Source organism: Dryas octopetala, chromosome 7 (genome assembly GCF_963921425.1).
Source record: "Dryas octopetala chromosome 7, drDryOcto1.1, whole genome shotgun sequence".
In the NCBI taxonomy this organism is placed as follows: Eukaryota; Viridiplantae; Streptophyta; class Magnoliopsida; order Rosales; family Rosaceae; genus Dryas; species Dryas octopetala.
Genome location: NC_141372.1, coordinates 4,087,280 through 4,105,463, shown reverse-complemented (window position 1 = coordinate 4,105,463; position 18,184 = coordinate 4,087,280). Strand labels below are relative to the sequence as shown.

At 36.0% G+C, this 18,184-nt stretch overlaps 2 protein-coding genes and 1 non-coding gene across 4 annotated transcripts; 2 read left to right on the top strand and 1 right to left on the bottom strand.

The window, feature by feature from the left end:
• Positions 1-963: 963 nt before the first annotated feature.
• On the bottom strand, positions 964-1,036 carry TRNAA-CGC (transfer RNA alanine (anticodon CGC)). Its single transcript has one exon. It is a non-coding gene; the product is annotated as a tRNA-Ala (tRNA).
• A 143-nt stretch (positions 1,037-1,179) lies between these two features.
• Positions 1,180-3,423, top strand: LOC147278677 (Glycosyl hydrolase family 35 protein). The gene is made up of 4 exons (XM_086251256.1): positions 1,180-1,251; positions 1,393-1,712; positions 2,631-2,695; positions 2,874-3,423. Exons 2-4 carry the CDS (start codon positions 1,616-1,618, stop codon positions 3,078-3,080), a joined length of 369 nt encoding a protein of 122 aa, XP_086107382.1. The 5' UTR covers positions 1,180-1,251; positions 1,393-1,615; the 3' UTR covers positions 3,081-3,423.
• A 6,611-nt stretch (positions 3,424-10,034) lies between these two features.
• Positions 10,035-15,831, top strand: LOC147278676 (QWRF motif-containing protein 2-like). Of its 2 annotated transcripts, XM_086251254.1 has the most exons (6): positions 10,035-11,721; positions 13,262-13,381; positions 13,819-13,935; positions 14,033-14,122; positions 14,887-14,994; positions 15,406-15,831. In XM_086251254.1, the coding sequence occupies exons 1-6, from the start codon at positions 10,327-10,329 to the stop codon at positions 15,478-15,480; spliced, it is 1,905 nt and encodes a 634-aa protein (XP_086107380.1). In that variant the 5' UTR covers positions 10,035-10,326; the 3' UTR covers positions 15,481-15,831. The 2 variants fall into 2 exon arrangements, with proteins under 2 accessions (XP_086107380.1, XP_086107381.1); XM_086251255.1 differs by lacking the exon at positions 13,262-13,381.
• Positions 15,832-18,184: the final 2,353 nt, after the last annotated feature.

The window sequence follows — 18,184 nt, the reverse complement described above, 5'->3', positions numbered from 1 at the left end:
ACGCCTATTGAAAATTCCGCCTGGTATGGAATTTCATTTAGCCTTATCATGTTAGCATTTGGTCCACTCCTCTAACATGTGATGTTTCATTGGCTTCACAGGACATAAAAGTTTCATTTCTAAAGGATTGGTCCCTTGCACTCTTTGGATATTTCCAAATGATCATATGGGTGGTCTGTTTCATCCAGACTAGAGCTAATGATTTGGTTTGGTTGAAGATGCAAAAGCTCCAATGGTTTTTTTTTTGTTTTTGGACCACCAAAGCTCCATTGGTTTTAAATGATTGCTGTCTTTCATTTAATGCAAGAAGAATAACAAAATAATGAATGGTATTCAGATACATCTTAATCTACTTTAATACTAGTACATACCCGCTTGTCGGGTTGAGCTCCATACTCTAGTAGCTCTTCCAGAAGGCGAAGAAGATTTAAAAGCAGTGTATGACAAGGTTGTGCCCATAATAATTAAGGTATAGTCAATAGTGGGTGTCTATGTACATCATCTTTCATTTCAGTCCAGCCCGTATAAATTTCCATTAGTAGGATTCCGTTTAGCAAGACTATTGGCGATTCGGCTTCCTGTTGAGTACACAATTAAGACTTGAAAGACAATTATGAAACCAAAACCCTAATGTTAGTCTAGGATCTCTCTCCTCATCTACCCCTTCGGCCTTCCAATGTCACTGTCCGAGTTCATAGGCCATATAAAATGAGTTGACAGCTTGCATGAGCTGAGAGCTGTGAGATTCAAGAATGCCTTGGTGCATCCTTGGATTGTGGTGGTTCAAGAATATTAATTTCTATTATTATTAGAGTTTAACCTAGTACTAGGAGTGTTGGACTAGAAGATGAACCCAAAAAGAAAAAAGTAGGACTAGGATTGATTTTGGGCTTTTCTTATTGAAAATACAAAACATCAGTTTTTAGAAACACTCAAAACCATAACAATGGTAAACTAGTGGATTGGAGGTGCGGGGAATCGAACCCCGTGCCTCTCGCATGCGAAGCGAGCGCTCTACCATATGAGCTACACCCCCTGGTTGTTTTATATCTTCCACGACAATATTAATAATTAAAAAATAGTGTTTGTGTCGCGTGGCAATAGGCGCGCTTCCATATGCCAGAGACGTGCCAAAAGGGCTCACATTCCACTGCAACCCTTAGCACTAAAGAAGGACCTCTTCATTCCCCACTGTTTCTGCAACACTTAATGAAGCACTAATTACTCTCGATGAGAAGCAGTAAATGAAGGGTCAGTGAAACCCACATGCTTTCTTTTATTGTTCAATGACCACAAAAAAAAAAAACAAACCAATAATTTTTATTTTTCACATATCTAAATGAAAGACATGGGTTCTTCTTAACTTCTTAGTCACTCTTGTTATCTCCCCAGAAATCCTGGTAGACTTTGTTGTCCTCTAAAATCGTGGTGTGACGGAAGGTCAGCGATTCTCTAATTTCCTGGTCCATGCTTGTGAAAAATCTCTCATGGGTTGAGCTGCTTAAAGGGGATTTCTGAGACTTTTTTAGAGAGTGAAGTTCAAATTCACTCTTCCTGGAGGACATTCTCATTTTGAGGTTGTGGGGCTTGGTGTGATTACTGATATTTCTACATTATGAAGGTTTCTGGATTTTGGGTTTTGCTTTTCGTGCTTGGGACAGTTCTAGTGTTCCTTGGTGTTTCTAGCAGCAAAAATGGCTCCTTATTTCCAGGTAATTTATTTCCCCTGATTTTATTTGGTTTTTTGTTGGTGAGAGATTTCATATATAATAAATATATAACCATGGGTGCTAATGAAAGGAACCTATAGTATACTTACGTGATTCTCTTGATGGGATTGTTTTGCTTTTTCTTTCTTGCTGTTGTCAACTTATATATATATGGTTTTCACCTTTAATAATAAGTAAATAAAATGGCTTTTGCCTTTTGTTTTAGTTGGTTTCTTATTTGGGTTTTTGATCTTGAGTAAGCTTCGGTTCATTTTGGTTTCCCAAATTTTATTGGGCCATATTTGTGTGGGACTATGCAAAAATGGCTCGGCTTATCTGTTATTTGTATGCCAATTGGTCCACTTTGGTGTTAACAAATTTATTATTTCTGAAATTGCATGGGCAACCTTCATTCATTTTAAGCATAAGTGCATAACCACCTGAAATTCTTCACTTTGAAGATAACAACTTTATTAATTTCTGTTTTAACTTATGTCAGTGATGGTAAATTTTGACTTGTTGTTTGGTGGTCATGACTCATGCCAATGTAATTTTTATTTATTTATTTATTTTTTATCTTGGGGAGGGGGGCTAGAACTGAGTTACTGCTTCAAAGTGGAGTTTAGATTAATGGCAGACCAATATATACATACGGACATACCCCATTTTTCTTATGGTAGAAATGCCAAATTTCTTTCAATTAAAGCACTTCTAGATTAATGTTTCCAATTAATACATACGATTGAATTTCATTGAATTTTGTTCTTGGAGTTGATCTCTCATACTGAGGCATATCTATGAAATGAAAAGGTTCATATATCAGGTTAAACTAGGATTCCAAATTATATGTGATTGTCTAGAAGACTAGAATCAAACAACATTATGACATGCTGAAACTACAACTTCCTTAATGTTTTCCAGATAGTAATTACTTCAACCACCATGGTGATGGTTCAGAAATGAAAGCTATAAGCAGGAAGCTCAAGGTACATGCCCTGTAACTGATGGTCATTGTGGCAAGAAGGGTCCCAATTACTCAATCAGAAATCTCTGTCAAACGCTATATATATCAAAACAGTTGTTAACTTGTTATCCATTTAATCAATTCACTGATCATAACATTTCTTCGTGATGTTGAAATTGGATTTGTTTCTCACACTACAGGAGATTGGCTACAGTCCAAGCACATCGAAGAAGAGTAATGCAGGCACTGTAAATCTGGATGATTATCACCCCATTGATCCTTCTCCAAGTTCAAAAGCTTCCATAAAACCTGGTCCTATTGAGCATGGCACACCTATAGGTCCATACATTCCAAAGCCTTCACCTCCTGGTCCTGGTCATCCCATTATTCGCGGTGGTTCTCCGTAGGCAGCTCAAGACTCTGTTCTCGATCTGTTCCTCCATTGTGGCTGTGCATGCTGTGATTTTGATGTTAATTACAACTTGGTGGTCTATTTAACGAGTTTCAGCACATATTTTGTGTATAATGCTCATGTCATGCAGCCAATTCAGACTACTATGCCTGACACGCATTTGTGTGTGTTTTTAATTGTCACCATATGAACTTCTTGTGCATGCCTTCTTTAACAAACATATTTGGCAGTTTCTTATGCAAGTTGACTATTTTAATAGTTTAAGATATTTTATAATGTACATGTAATTGGCATGTTAAATGTTAAAGTTTGACAATGTGGCAGGGAAGGTTGACATGTTGTGATTACAATAACATCCTTTTACTTTATGATTATTTAGTATTGTCAAGTGAGACCTTTTCGTTACTAAAAACGTGTTAGAATGGTGATGGTAAAATTTAACGACTAAATCTAGACCACTAATGTTCATTTCAGAATATGCACAGGGAGGTCCCACACCTTGTCTCTTAACTCTCAAGAACAGGTCCCAAACCTTTTCTCTCAGACTCTTTGTACATCATACTTTATACTTTTCCCTACTTCTGAAACAGAATGATTAGTTTTTAGTAATAATCATATTAGATATGGTTAATAATACAATTTTTATAAAGTTTCTTTTATATTTTTATAAGGTAAATGTTACTTATCCAAACTCATTTTCTCAAACCCAACATTACAAATGTATGATTCCCTGACTTCTGCATCCCCACCTTTCTTAATCAATTAATTATTTATTTTTTAGCAAAAAGAATTTGGCTGAACATTTATGTGTTAGGTCAGTCAATCACCACACCAGGCAAGTTGCAGAAAACAGTGTTAGGTCAGTCAATCACCACACCAGGCAAGTTGCAGAAAACATTGAGGGTCATGATCATAAGAGTAGCAAAAGAAAACTCAGCCTTTGGGTTGGGTTGTCCCTAACTGCACAGTCACACTCCCTCTTTTTCTGGCTTTGCCTTTGCCAGTGGAAAGAAGCATATATGGTAGTGATTAAAGAAGCAACGGGACCATGAAAAATATGAAAATATCATTTCGCCTAAGCACTTTCAACGTGGGCTACCAATACCTTGGTCCTCAATCAAGTTTGGAAGCATTTCCTAATCAGCTGCTCAATTTTGTAATTAACTTTAACATCAATTATGCTCGAAGCACTTTCAACGTGGGCTACCAATACCTTGGTCCTCAATCAAGTTTGGAAGCATTTCCTAATCAGCTGCTCAATTTTGTAATTAACTTTAACATCAATTATGCTCGAAATGAGTGATTTCCCAAGTCATTACGCTTTCGATCTAGCTATCCTAAGCTGTACTTTAACCTAATTAATGTCATCTCTAGAGTATGTTAATCATCAGCCTTTGGTAGGTTTCTGATAATTACTTGAATTGCATGGTATATGGTAGGTGTGCATGTCCAAGATTAAAATTGGTGTGGTAGGTTCAACGTTTCATGTTTTATTTCAATAAATATGATGGTTTTGTTCACCAATCAGCAAATTCAAGTGACAATTGAACAAGGACCACAATCCGTTTCATTTAATTGCAACAATGCTCTGTTTTTCCCTTGCGACTAAATGTTGAGAGTAATTAATATGACTGATAATGACAAGTTTATGATCTTATTAATGTGTAGATATTCAATCATTGTAGGGAGATTTAATTATGATGGAATTTTCAATCTAAAAAAATATTATGATGGAATTAATCTCATAGAAATATTGCATTAATAATAGCAAAGCACCATCGTTTGTCCTAATTCCTCTTTTACGTTATGTTAGAGGCTACAGGAGAGCCAGATTGCAGCCCATAACTATGTCCACTCCACATAGAGCTGTCATACACGGTTCGTCCTTTTACCAAAGCGACACAAAAGAATTAGTAGGCCAAATGTCTTTGATAAACTTCATGCCTCCATCATTTAAAGTATTTTCACGAGTATTATTCGTGTTTGAACCATCTTAATTGATTATATTGCTAATTATCTCTATTATTAGAGGGAGTATTGTTGTATAGACCATCTCAATTCAACTCAACTCAATATCACATCACATCACATTATTGATCATATTTCCAATAGAGGTGATACTGACCACCCATGTAAATTTCATCTCTATTAAAAAAATGATCAGCAAAATAATCAGTTAAAATAGTCCAAATATTTTTATTCAAATTTCAAATACATGTGAGCATAACAGGTGAGTCTAATTGATAGACATGAGATTTACAAGTCAATTGTATTTGAAATTACTTTAACATCTTGTATACCCAAGGAGTAAAATTTCGGTTTCGAGGAAATTTTCGATGGAAATTTCGACGGAAATTTTCGTGGAAATTTCGATTAAAATTTCGATTTCGACAAAATTAGATAAAAACGACGGAAATTGTTATCAAAATATGGAAATTTTGAATGAAACTTGACCATATGCTTATTTAACATATTATCTACTATATTGATAAAAAACATTGAAGAAACCAAATTATATAGTAAGTTTTATGTAATATAAGATGAATATAATGGGCGCTGGTGGTAAATACTGTTACAAAAATGGGTGACTAATTAATAATTATATAAATAACACCTCAAATTTATTTATATTACAATTTTAAATCTCTTTGTATTTGGTAATCTCTTTATAGGACCAAGAATCTTTAAGAATGTTAATTATAATCTTCTGTTGCCTTCATTTGAATGTAATTTAATTCTAAATTTCATATTAGCATGTACTCTAGCTTTTTCTTCATTAAATGGTCCCATTACTCCTTTAATCAATTAATCTTATATATATTCTTTTTTATTTTAATAGACTTTAGGGCCTTAGGCTGTCATATTTCATGGTGATCTGATTGAAATGGGTAATCAAGAGAAGATATATTCAAAGCATAGTATTTAATGTGGAAAAGTGGAAAAAAAAAATTAATAATTTCTTGCAGCTTTGTACTAATTAGCAAATGCAAGACATGTGAATAATTCAGCTACACAGTCTAAATCTAAACTAATAAAAACAATACCCGGAATATGATCCAATAGGAATGCAGCCTACTAAAAGAACTGGCTTTCTCTGCTTATATAAATAACCAACAAACAACAAATTTTAATCGTGAAGCATAACTGCAGAAGAAAGCATAACACTAGCTTAGAACCAAGGGACAAACAAAAAGGCCAACCATTGCTAAAACTATATGATATATTTGACGGTGGCCTCTTTGCTGTAGCGACGCTGGCCATAGGCCTTTCCTCTGTTTGCCTTCTGTTGCCTTGTTGGGCTTTAATGAATCACGTTGACCAAAAAAAAAAAATATGATATATTTGACATCCAGGCTATCCAGCATAAACCCAGGCTACCCAGCACAAAAATCGAGCAGCAACCCAGGCTAATTGACATCCAGCATAAACCCAGGCATATACAGATATACTTGACATCCAGCATAAACCCAGGCTACCCAGCACAAAAATCGAGCAGCAAAACCAAGAAATAGACATATATGATATATTTCATCCAAAATCGAGCAGCAAATTGAACAACCACTAGGAGTACCGAGTACCCACCCGCCGTTTCTCCAAAATCGATCACCCACCCAGTTGAGATTCTGCGAAATTTCGGCAAATTTCGTCGAAATTTCAGCAAATTTCGTCGAAATTTCGGCAAATTTCGTCGAAATTTTACAAAAATGCATGTGAGGGGGATCGAAATTTCGGCGAAATTTTCGAAATTTCGCCGAAAAATTACCGAAAATTAAGGGTAGTGTGATAAAATTTCGGGATCCCTAAAAAACGAAAATTTCGGCGAAATTTCGGCGAAATTTTCGAAATTTCACTCCTTGTGTATACCCAACAAGAATATGAAAGGTTGTGCATGCCTATAAAAATAAGTAGAGAGATAAAACATATATTATTTATAAAAAAAAACTACTTTTATCACATTTCTCATGTACCTATAATCTATATAGGTGAGTTTTCACCTCTATTAGATATATAATACAAAATGTAATATCAAAACCCGAATAATATCATACAAACTCAAACTCATAACTTCGAAATCTTGACAAGTTCATATTTTGGCATTTTGCACTATTAAAATATAAATTTTATATCATTAGATGCGTTTGTATGCTCTACAAGCACTGTATATGGACTAACACTAACTCGTTAAAATGTGGTTCTTAGTTTCTTACGGCATTAGGAGAGACGTGGGACCCTTAAAAAGATAAACACATATCACACATAGAAAGCAAAGTGAAGCTAAAATTGAGGGACTGGGACAGAAGCCAGAAGCCAGAAGCCAGAAGCCAGAGGCAGACAGTAAAGATCGATCGAGGCCAGGGGGGGACGGAGCATCCTAGAAAGATGCTTTTTCTTAAAGCAGCTTGTAGCTGAATTGTAGATCATAACCATGTACTAGTGTTGCTAATGCCTTGCCTCTCTTTGTGTTCATAAGTAGTGGGGGCCCTTAAGCCCTAGCCTACTAGCTTCATCTCCACTCTCCAGCAATGGTAATAAAACAGTAATCGTGCATATTAGCAAATATATATATATATATATATATATATATATATTCCTAGCTTAACAACGAACTTGGAGTACTACGTGGGTCGATTTTAGTTTTTGTTTTTTCATCCACTTAGGCAGGTATTTATTTCTCTCTTCTCTAGTGAAACTCTTGCTTGCCACAATTTTAATTAGTATTCTATATATAGCTACTTGTTCATCATTATGCATCTCTGCATTAAGTTTATATTACATTCTTCCATTAATTTTTCTCATTATATTCTCGACAAAAGAGATATATCATGAACAAGTACTTGTACACATGTGCATATATAGCTGGGAATGTATATTCATATAATCATATATATATATATATATATGATTCATTCTAAAATATAGTTACAGTAAGACTGTAAGAGGCATAAAGTTGTGTGAAATTGAGTGCAAGAGAACTAAGGAAAGGGCTTTCAGAAATTAGAAGTGGTCCTGCTTATAGGCCTTAATCATGTTTCGCATGCATGTGTTACTGTCCACACATATTCCACAATATGCTTAATTTAGACCGATGCCTAGCTCTCATCATATGAATATCAATGTGGTCTCAGCATTTTTTCTTTTTGTATTAGATACCAACAAATGTATATATGTAGTGTTCGAGAAGGAACAAAAAAGAAAGACTGATGGAACCAATTCCTTGAATAAAGAATTTAGCACAAATGAAAATTATGAAGGAAGAAGATTGAATCAATTAAATTTAGTTTTTTGTGATTAATTACAGCAGCGAATAATGCAGTAGTAATTAAACTTCCATACTGGGTTTAGAGTGGAAGTGAAGGCCAAGTTTAAATAGGATGCAATTCTGAGACAAAAAGCAAGGTATATAAGTCTGGTAAGAAACCTCCTTCTTTTTCAAGTAGCTAGGCAGGCACTATAAGTTAAGGCATATATTTAACTGATTAAAATAAAAAATTAATTTTTTTTCGTAGATGTGATCTTATATTCAACTGAATCATTGAGATATATGATTTGTAAGTGATTTCGTCACAGTTTATCTTCAGAAAATACGTAAATTAAACTATATATTTACTACTTAAAAATGTTATATATGTTGACTGCCACATAAAAAAACGTATATATGCACTTATATAAATGTTAGTGAATGGTGATGACACCAAAGTTATTAATTTAAATTAGTGGCACAAAAAACATAAGTAAATAAAAAAAAGTAGGGATTGGGGTGGAAGGGAAGGAATATATATTAACAAAGTTAGGATTTATGTGACTTTAAGATCAACTTAAGGAGATGAGTGGAGTTACTAAAACACAAAGAAGTGTGATTGTCCTTTTCACTTTTATAGGATTCAAAGTTAAAAAGACGTTTGCTACTATAGCAAGCCTACATACATAGCTTTTGGCTTGTGACTTAAAAAAGTAAAATATTATTGGTGACTTATCCTTCATAATACATCATATTTTCGGATTACTGTAAAACTAATTTTGGCAATGGCTTAAACATGGTAAAATAAAGCAGAACAAGTAGCTAGCAAGCTTATGATAACACCCACCCTGTAACCCAATAAAAGAAAAAGAAAAGAAAACCTTTAATAAGTGGCAAAGTGTTGAAAGCTATATATACACTCAAGCTTTGTCAATTGTCATTATACTTAGTTATTTCGTTCAGCAAAAGAAAGACAAAAAAGATGTGATATTAATCCCAACAAATGTTCTTTTCGTATGATTGCTGATTGCATGTAAACACAATTATTTTTTGTTAAAATCTATTGAACATCCGTCAGAATGAATATTCATTATGTTTCAATTAATTTATATATAAATAATTTTAAAATTATCAAAGTCTTCATTATGTTTTTTTATATATTTTTATTTTTTGCAATAAAGAATAGATAGAACCTAGAAGCTCTACAAATACAATTCCTATGGTTTGGTCAACTAAACATCTAATTAATTCTAAATACCAGTTTTGAAGAAAAGATTTAACGTAACGTCTCTTCGAAGATTCATATACCCCTGCATTGGTATCTCCTTTTTTTGTTTCCTTGGTAAAACACAGCTCAGCTCATGCCTTGTGGCGTGCAAAGTAATCCCACAAACTCGCCGCCACGTGTAACGCCTCACTACAAGGCCACCAACGCAATTCACTGACTCACTAGTGACCAGTCTCATCGTATTACCAAAATACCCCTACCTACATAACCTCACGGGTATTAATACTATTAATAGTATTTATGAATCTAATACGGTCCCCATTCCGCAAAACCCAGCGTGTCCCAATAACATTACTACATTAGAAAAGGGTTTAAATGTTTAATAAGAAAACATTAAAAAAGGGACAAAAAAACAAAATAGAAAATAGAAAATTTATATTTAAATGGTTTGAGCCAACGGTGCCTAGTACGACAGTTATGCTCCCAAATCTCGGCTAAAACTACTTCTTCTCTCGCCGGTTCACTCGTAACGGTCATATATCCGAAATCCGAATCCGATCACTTACTCCTTCCCTCTCTCTCTCTAACACTCCGTGAATTCACTCTCTCTGTCTAATTCTGCTTTTAATTAATTTATTAATTTAGTGTTTAAATACTTTCTCAGACAAGTGAGAGAGAGGTAAACTCGCAGTGGCAGTTTTTGATTTTGCTTCGTGGAATTTCGAATTTTCGAGGGTTAGGGTTTTGGAGGATGAGATTTGAAGAGTTTCAGCGATGGTAGCTGCTGTGTCGACGACACTGAACCCCAAAACCGCGTCTTCAGCGCGTGCTCAGAACGCTACGACAAGGCCACCTCTGCTACCCTCCGACCCCGACAATGGCCTCCCTCCTCCTCGCCGCCTCAAAGCCCGAGAAGTCACTTCTCGGTACATGTCCTCCTCCTCCTCCTCGTCATCTTCTTCCTCTGCTTGCTCGAATTCAAGACGATTCCCCTCGCCGACGCCGTTGGTTTCGAGAACTACCGCTTCGACGCCGATGCCGACGCCGCAGTCTCTGAAGCGGTCGCAATCGGTGGAGAGGAGGAGAGCGGTCACTCCTCGCCCTAATAATTCTTTGGATTTGAGGACTGGGAATGGTGGTGGCGAAATGTCTGCGGCTCAGAAGCTGCTGTTCACTTCGACGAGGAGCTTATCGGTTTCGTTTCAGGGCGAGTCGTTCTCGCTCCAGGTGAGTAAAGCGAAGCCGTCGCCGAGTACCAGGAAAGGCACGCCGGAGAAGAAAAAGGCGGCGTCGACGCCGGCGAGACCGGATCAGAGTGAGAATTCAAAGCCGGTAGAGCAGCAGAGGTGGCCTGGGAGGTTGCGGCAGGCAGATTGTATGAGTAGGAGCTTGGATTGTACGGCTGAGAGGAAGAAGATGAGTGGATCTGGTGGTTCCAATGTGGTTAGGGCATTGCAAAGCGCGATGGGGGATGATGTTAGTGGAAGAATGAGGTCTAATTCGTGTAATCTGGGTTTAGAGAAAGCTACTGAGCCTGTTGATGAAGGCAATTGCCGCAATTCAGCTACACAGCCAGAACCTGTGGCTTCCTCTGATTCTGATAGTGTGTCTTCTGGTGGTTCCACTTCAGGACCACACGAGCTCGGTGGTGGTGTTGGACAAGCGCCACGGGCTAGAGGGATAGTGGTGCCGGCGAGGTTTTGGCCAGAGACTAACAATAGGCTGCGCCGGCAATCGGAGTCTAATAAGGGTAGTGGAGCCAAAACTATGGGCTCTCCTAAGCTTATTGAGTCCAATAATAAGTTCTCCATTGAGTCATCTCCTAAAGGTGTGGTGAATAGCAGGGGCCAGTTATCCCCTATTCGAGGAGCGGCGCGGCCTGCCTCGCCGAGTAAGCTCAGCAGGTCATTGGCGTCGTCTCCGATGAGGGGAGTGAGCCCTTCTCGAGTAAGGAATGGAGTGGCGGCGGCGGCGGCTCCACCTGGAAGTAATTTGAACAACATGCCTTCAGTTTTAAGTTTCGTTGCTCATGTCCGGAGAGGGAAGGTTGGAGAGAATCGGGTATTCGATGCACATGTGTTGAGGCTCTTGCATAACCGCCTCTTGCAGTGGCGTTTCGTAAATGCTAGAGCTAATATTGCTTTAGCTGCACAGAGGTCCAATGCAGAGGTATGGCTCCTGGACTTAATCCTCACTGTCTTCAATATGTGGCTAATTTTGTTTGGGTTTCTCGCATGGCATAAATTTGTTTTGTTAAATATTTCTAATTTTCTCTGAGCTTTTTGAGCCTTTGATTTATAGTGGAATCTTTGACTTGCTTTTCTGCTTCTTTTTCTTAATTGGTCACCTTTACACTTCTTTTGGTTTCAGAGTTTATCATCATAAATTTAAGTTGCAATTCAGTTTTTTGGTCACTTATATTATGCTATGGCATCCCTTTCAGTTTTGTTATTACAATACTGTCGTTTTATTGATTTGTAAAGGAAATGAGGATAGCATGTCAATGTTGAGGTCATTTAAGGCGATTCAGAGAATCTGATCTTAAAGAGTGCTTGGGGTGGATGATGATGCAAAAGAGTAGTTGTAACTTGTAAGAGAGAATAAAAGGGATAAAGATATTTTATTAATGAGATAAAAATCGATTCCTATTTCGTCTTTTTAAGCCAATAAATGATAGGTTATTAGGTTATCATGTGATGCATATTTGTGCATACTGGAGTATTTAAGATATGTTGTGGCTAGGAAAAGTTTGAATGCATCTATTTCCTTTTTGTCCCCCTCTGAAGGTTCTGATCCTTTGAATGTATCAGGCTGCATGTATAAGAGATGATAAACTGTAGGGCAGTTTACTAGATAGCTTGGTTACATGAAAGTACGTCGATATAAGTTTGACTTGCAGTTTGGTGGTGAGATGTTGCATTGAATTTTTGCAGTATTTCCATAGGAGAGCTATAGTCTTTATTTAGGACTCTGGCTGTGGGCACATGCTAAATTAATTTTTTTCCCTTTTGACAATCAACATAGCACTCATTGCTGTGCAAGCATCTTATTCTGTTCACTTTGGTTTCTTCACAAAAGAAAAAATAAAAGCAATCTTATTGTGTCCACTTCCAGGGCTCGTGGGTGCTGAATGGTTCTCCAAATTGCCTCTTATTACCATAGTTTTTACAAATGGATGCTTCCATGCACTTATTAGAATAATATTGACTTTGCTCCTGATTTACATGTTCCTTTTTAATTATGCTAGCCTCCTGCATGTGCTACGTACATGGACGCTCTTATTTTGTAAGAATGGGATGAAGAGAATCTTAAATAGTTGTGGGTAGTTACCACCCATTAAATTTTTTGGGTTAAAAAAGATTTTATAGTATGGATGGTTGCCACCATAAAACTTGTGTTTGTGAATACACTTCAAATAAAGACTGAGTAAGTGAGGGACACATGAGTTCAGGATGCAATTACTCCCTTTACATAATAATATAGGTGAGGCTCAATCTTCAAGCCATTTCAGGTTTCCCAGTGGATTATGTGGATATCGGAATTTAGTGGTGCAGTTAGTATGAGAGAGAGAGAGAGAGAGAGAGAGAGAGTTCTGATTTATTAGTACTGTTTGCAACTTACTTTGTTATAGGTGTTAAAGTATTTTCATTTCAACTATTCAATTTCTTGAGTGGAAATTTTGTTTTCTAAAGTCTATTCTTTCCATCAGAGAAGCCTCTATAATGCGTGGGTAACAACTTCAGTACTTCGGGAATCTGTTAGAGCCAAAAGTACTGAGTTACAACTGCTGAGGCAAAATTTAAAGCTAACTTCCATCCTCAAGGGGCAAGTAAGATCTCTGACTACATTCTGCTTCTATTGCCCATGAATCTTTGGCCTGATTTTGCTTGATTTTTTTCATATTCATTGTCATGTGGGTGAATTATAGAAATTTTATTTTATGTTTCTTAAAATTTCAACCTTTATCTGCTCTATCTCTCTCTCTCTCTCCCACTTCCGTGGCCCCTTATTTTTCTGAACTTGAGGGACTGAGCTTACAACTGGAATTTGAAATTACTAGATTATTTAGAGGAAGAAGCTCTGTCGTCGTGACCTTTTTGTACTCCCCAATTTCTCTCATTGACTTGAAAGTTGATTTCCAATTGCTTTGCTGTGCTCTTCTTGATGTTTGTACCAGAAGGCATGCATACCTTTTGCAGAAAGAGGTTCTTGGCAATGTATTTAATTGACTTATGAGTTTAATCCTATATTCCTTGATGAGTGCAGATGATATATCTGGAAGAGTGGTCACTTCTGGATCGGGATTACTCTAGTTCTTTGTCAGGGGCAATCGAAGCTTTGAGGGCTAGCATACTCCGCCTTCCAGTTGTTGCTGGAGCAAGGGTATGTGCCTCCCTTATACCTCTTTCTTTAACTGATTTGTAGGCAGTGACAGCTCGTTGCATAGCAGTTTTTCATATCTGGTTCTTCATTGCTGCAGGCAGATGTCTACAATGTGAAGGACGCTATTTCTTCAGCAGTTGATGTGATGCAGGCAATGGCATCATCGATATGCTTATTGTTATCGAAGGTGATTTTTCTATTTAAATCTCTGGAATCCCTGCCATCTGTTATGGTTGTTGCATCTCTACTTGCTGTTACCATGAGTACATGTCTATCGTTTGGAATTTAATTATTATCTTAGAAAAGAGGAACTGGTCATCTGCAAATTGTGAGACTCACAAGTACCTTGCTTAAAATCCTTCTTGGGGGAGGGAGATGGGGGTTGGGGGGTGGTGTGGTGTGGTGTGGTGTTCCTGACTAAAAAATACAAATAAAGGTTATGTTATTTAGGTTGTTGTAGTGGTAGATAATACATGTGGGTTCCAGAGAGAGATGGTCGACCAGTGGTGTACTTCGGAATATGCTCAGCCTGTATTGGCTTTTTGAGTAGAATGCATCACAGTTCTAAGGATACATGTGACATGACAACAGCTTCCCTTGGGATGACAAAGGGATTCCGTAGGTTTTCATTTATTAATACTTTTCCAGCAGTGGGCGTGATCTTATAAGGACACATGACAACTGAGCAATACCTTGGAATCACAAAAGGCGTCCCTAGGTTTTAATTATTAATATTTTTCTAGTGGTGGGAATAGATCTTGTAAACATGGAGCTTTGTATATGTAAATGTTTTATATCACTCGTAGTGCATCATCCTCCTTGAATGTGAGAACACCCAAAAATTGCATCCACTACAAGACCTTTGGAATGTTCTATATGACCACCTATTGAACTTCCTGATTGAAGTTTCTTTTCTTTTGCCATTGGTCTGAAACCATTTGTAACTGATAGGTTGGGGAGGTGAACTCTTTGGTGGCTGAGCTTGCAAATGTAACCACGAAGGAGCATGCTTTGCTTGGTCAGTGCAGAGATCTATTATCAACGGTTGCAGCCATGCAGGTAAATGTTTTATCTGGTTTAAGATTCAAAATCTAATTACTCAATATATGGGACCTACAGAACAGTTTAGCAGTAATATATGTGAATTTTGCCTAGCATTTTATTATGGGTATACTGATCCTTACACAAATTCTGCACAGTGCGATCTGTACTGTTGAGATGGACATTTAAGGGTGCAGATACAGTTGTGTATGATTTATGCTTATTGAGTTGAGCAAGAATCATTATTGTTTTTTGGCCTCCAGATTCTCCCTGACATCATTTCTATCCACTTGATATAAACTATCAGATAGAAGAATATAATCAGGATTATCAGCATTATTACCAATCATGACACCTACTGAAAACACATATTTGCAAAATTATTCCTTATAGTTTAACTTATCTGCAAAATTTGCTTTTTTTGACCAGGTGGAGGAATGTAGCCTGAGAACACATATTTTACAACAAAAACGGCTTCCTTCGAGCCTCACATCGGAAGTGTAAAGCCTCGTATAACTGCCTAAACAGCTAACATCATCACAACAAATTCTTTCTCCTTTTTCATTATAACCGGAGAGATTAAATGGTTGGTCGTGGGTGGCTTGCGAAAGCTCTGCTAAATTGGACCTTTGTTTCAGACACTACGCAAAATTGAGATCGTACGTGCATAGATAGCAGGAAATTGTGTTGTGAATATCCAAATTAATTGTATACCTGTACTTTCTCTACAAGTCAGAGGAATATATATGTAAATATGTGTAGTGATGCTTTTAATTTTGATTAATTTAATAGTTTTTGTAATTTATATTTATATGTTGGTGGTGTATTTAATCTATTGATACAATTCGCAATCTATTTACCATCTATCTTCCTAGTATCAAAGGCTGAACGTAAAAGGGACTATAAGAGGGGCCATGGCCATTGGCCCCTACAAACTTTTGAAAAAAATCAAAATCAAAATATGTTGTAATACCAATGTGTTGGGCATATTTGTTGCTTGTTTTATTTTCTAACCGCAAAGAGCATATTTGTTGTTTGTAATTATATTTTTTCTTCTTTTCTATTTTATTATTTTCGTGAACATTATAGTTAAATCAAATGTCACCAAACTTAAATCTCACATTTTGATATTTATTCTCTTTGGTTATTGGTAATATGAGTTTATTATTATTATTTTTTTTTGTATTCAATTGATCATATTGCTTCTTCTTCTTTTTTTTTTATTAAGATTGGGTCTATTTGAACCCAATTATTTTGTATCTTATTCTTGGCCCAACTTTTTGTATGTAATTTTTTCTCCCACATTTGTACTTGCAAAAAACTACAACCATTGATAATTTATTCTTGAAGTTTCCTTTATTTTAAGAACCATACATGTTCAAAGCCCAATTTCTTAAATAAAACTTCTGTATTAAATCAAACAAAAAAAAATTCATATTTAAGAACTAGGAATTTCACAAAGAGTCAAAGACAATTGATGATGATGATAATTAGTGCAACACGTGTAAAACATAGTATTCCAACAATAATTTTTTAGCATGCTCATAATAAATAAACTCTAATTGTAAATATCTATATGAATTCACAAAATTTTTAAGAATATATTTTGGATGTAACGTCATTCAAGGAATATGTCATACACTCATACCATTCATATTAATAATATAAGTATTTAATATATGTATATGTATACAACTTAACAATTTCATCCAGTTGTTGAGTAGTTCAGTTGAAATGATCATGGATTGTCCAGCACCCAAATTCAATTACCCTCCTCCCAAATTTATTTTTTTAAAAAATTAACAATTTCATGCTACTTTTGTTAATAATGAAACGAGTTATTAAAAAAAAAAAAAAACACTTGTAGACAATTATTGGACCGAATTACGTATCTCTCATACTAGACCAACTCAATTCTAATTTTCATTTTTTCGACTATAAATTTTATTATTCAATCGTTCAACTCAACAAATTAGACTTTAATTTCGACACTATCAACTCTTTGAATAATTTGATCATTTTACAAGAAAGAGAAAAACAATAAAGAAAATTATCAACCTTTCAAAACATATCTAAATTATTGGAGAAGCAAAGGATTACAAGAAAGTTTAAAAATTTGAATGGATGGGTTGGGACAAATTTATGAAAACATGGGTCAAAAAAATGATCTAGTAAGACACTAGTATTGAAAACATAGGAAGTTTGTCCTTGAAATTGTATTTATTTATGCATAATCATGGCATCTTCCTTGGTAGGGACCACAGCATCTCCATCTCGTGAGACGCGGCGAAGCGAATGGATTAGAACGAGCGTTTGCGTTTTTGATGGATAGTTGTACGCTTGTATGTCCTTTTCCTATGAAGAAGCTATGTTGCCTACTTGCCTTTTACAAAATGAAGAGAAATGAGAAAAATGGGTGGTGATGCCGTGGAACCCACTTCCAATGGAGGAGGACTGTGTCCGCAGATGGAGGCTGACACCCACTGCACCATCTATTTCTACCTTTCTCAATTCTACAAAGAAATAAGCGGATTTTAGGGACCCACTCATTCACTCAACTCAACTCACTCTTCCACTTCATGTCCATCGATCCCTTACTTCAATTACTTCCCATATTGCCTGCTTGGCAACCACGAGACAATGAGTCAAGTATCTTCCCACTTCATGTGCCTGGAATTTGGTTCCATTTTCAGTCTATTCAATATATTAGCTTTTACTATATATATAAACTTGTTCGATGGACTGGATTTTAATCCAAATTTGATATAATTAATAAGATATGAATTTATAATTTTAATTCGATAATTCCATCCATTAAAAGATTTACCCATACCTAAAGAAATAGTCCTAAAAAAATTGCTATCAAGGTGAAGATATAATGTCTAAATTTTAAGGGGTATTAATACTTGGGTCACTATTCGTCCAATAATATTATTATATTGCTACCTTTTAAAATTTTTGGGCACCAACCTTTATGTTTATGATAATGTTAAACACAAAGGAGGTGTAGCATTATGTGGAACATATATCAACTAATATGAAAGAGTGTAAAATGACTTAATTAATTACCACCCTTTGCACGGTTATTAATTAGATGGTTCAATCAAGTTGAAGTGGGAGTATATCAATGATGCATATACGACTTATTATTAATCCTGCTGGTAACAGTTGAGCAGTTCAATATAAGCTTAATTGATAAATAAATGCA

Coding starts and splice junctions, on each gene's coding strand:
- LOC147278676 (XM_086251254.1), top strand. CDS start 10,327: ATGGTAGCTGCTGTGTCGACGACACTGAACCCCAAAACCGCGTCTTCA. Junction 14,123..14,886: donor TATGCTTATTGTTATCGAAG/GTGATTTTTCTA, acceptor TGTAACTGATAG/GTTGGGGAGGTGAACTCTTT. Junction 14,995..15,405: donor CAACGGTTGCAGCCATGCAG/GTAAATGTTTTA, acceptor TTTTTTGACCAG/GTGGAGGAATGTAGCCTGAG.
- LOC147278677 (XM_086251256.1), top strand. CDS start 1,616: ATGAAGGTTTCTGGATTTTGGGTTTTGCTTTTCGTGCTTGGGACAGTT. Junction 1,713..2,630: donor AAATGGCTCCTTATTTCCAG/GTAATTTATTTC, acceptor AATGTTTTCCAG/ATAGTAATTACTTCAACCAC. Junction 2,696..2,873: donor CTATAAGCAGGAAGCTCAAG/GTACATGCCCTG, acceptor CTCACACTACAG/GAGATTGGCTACAGTCCAAG.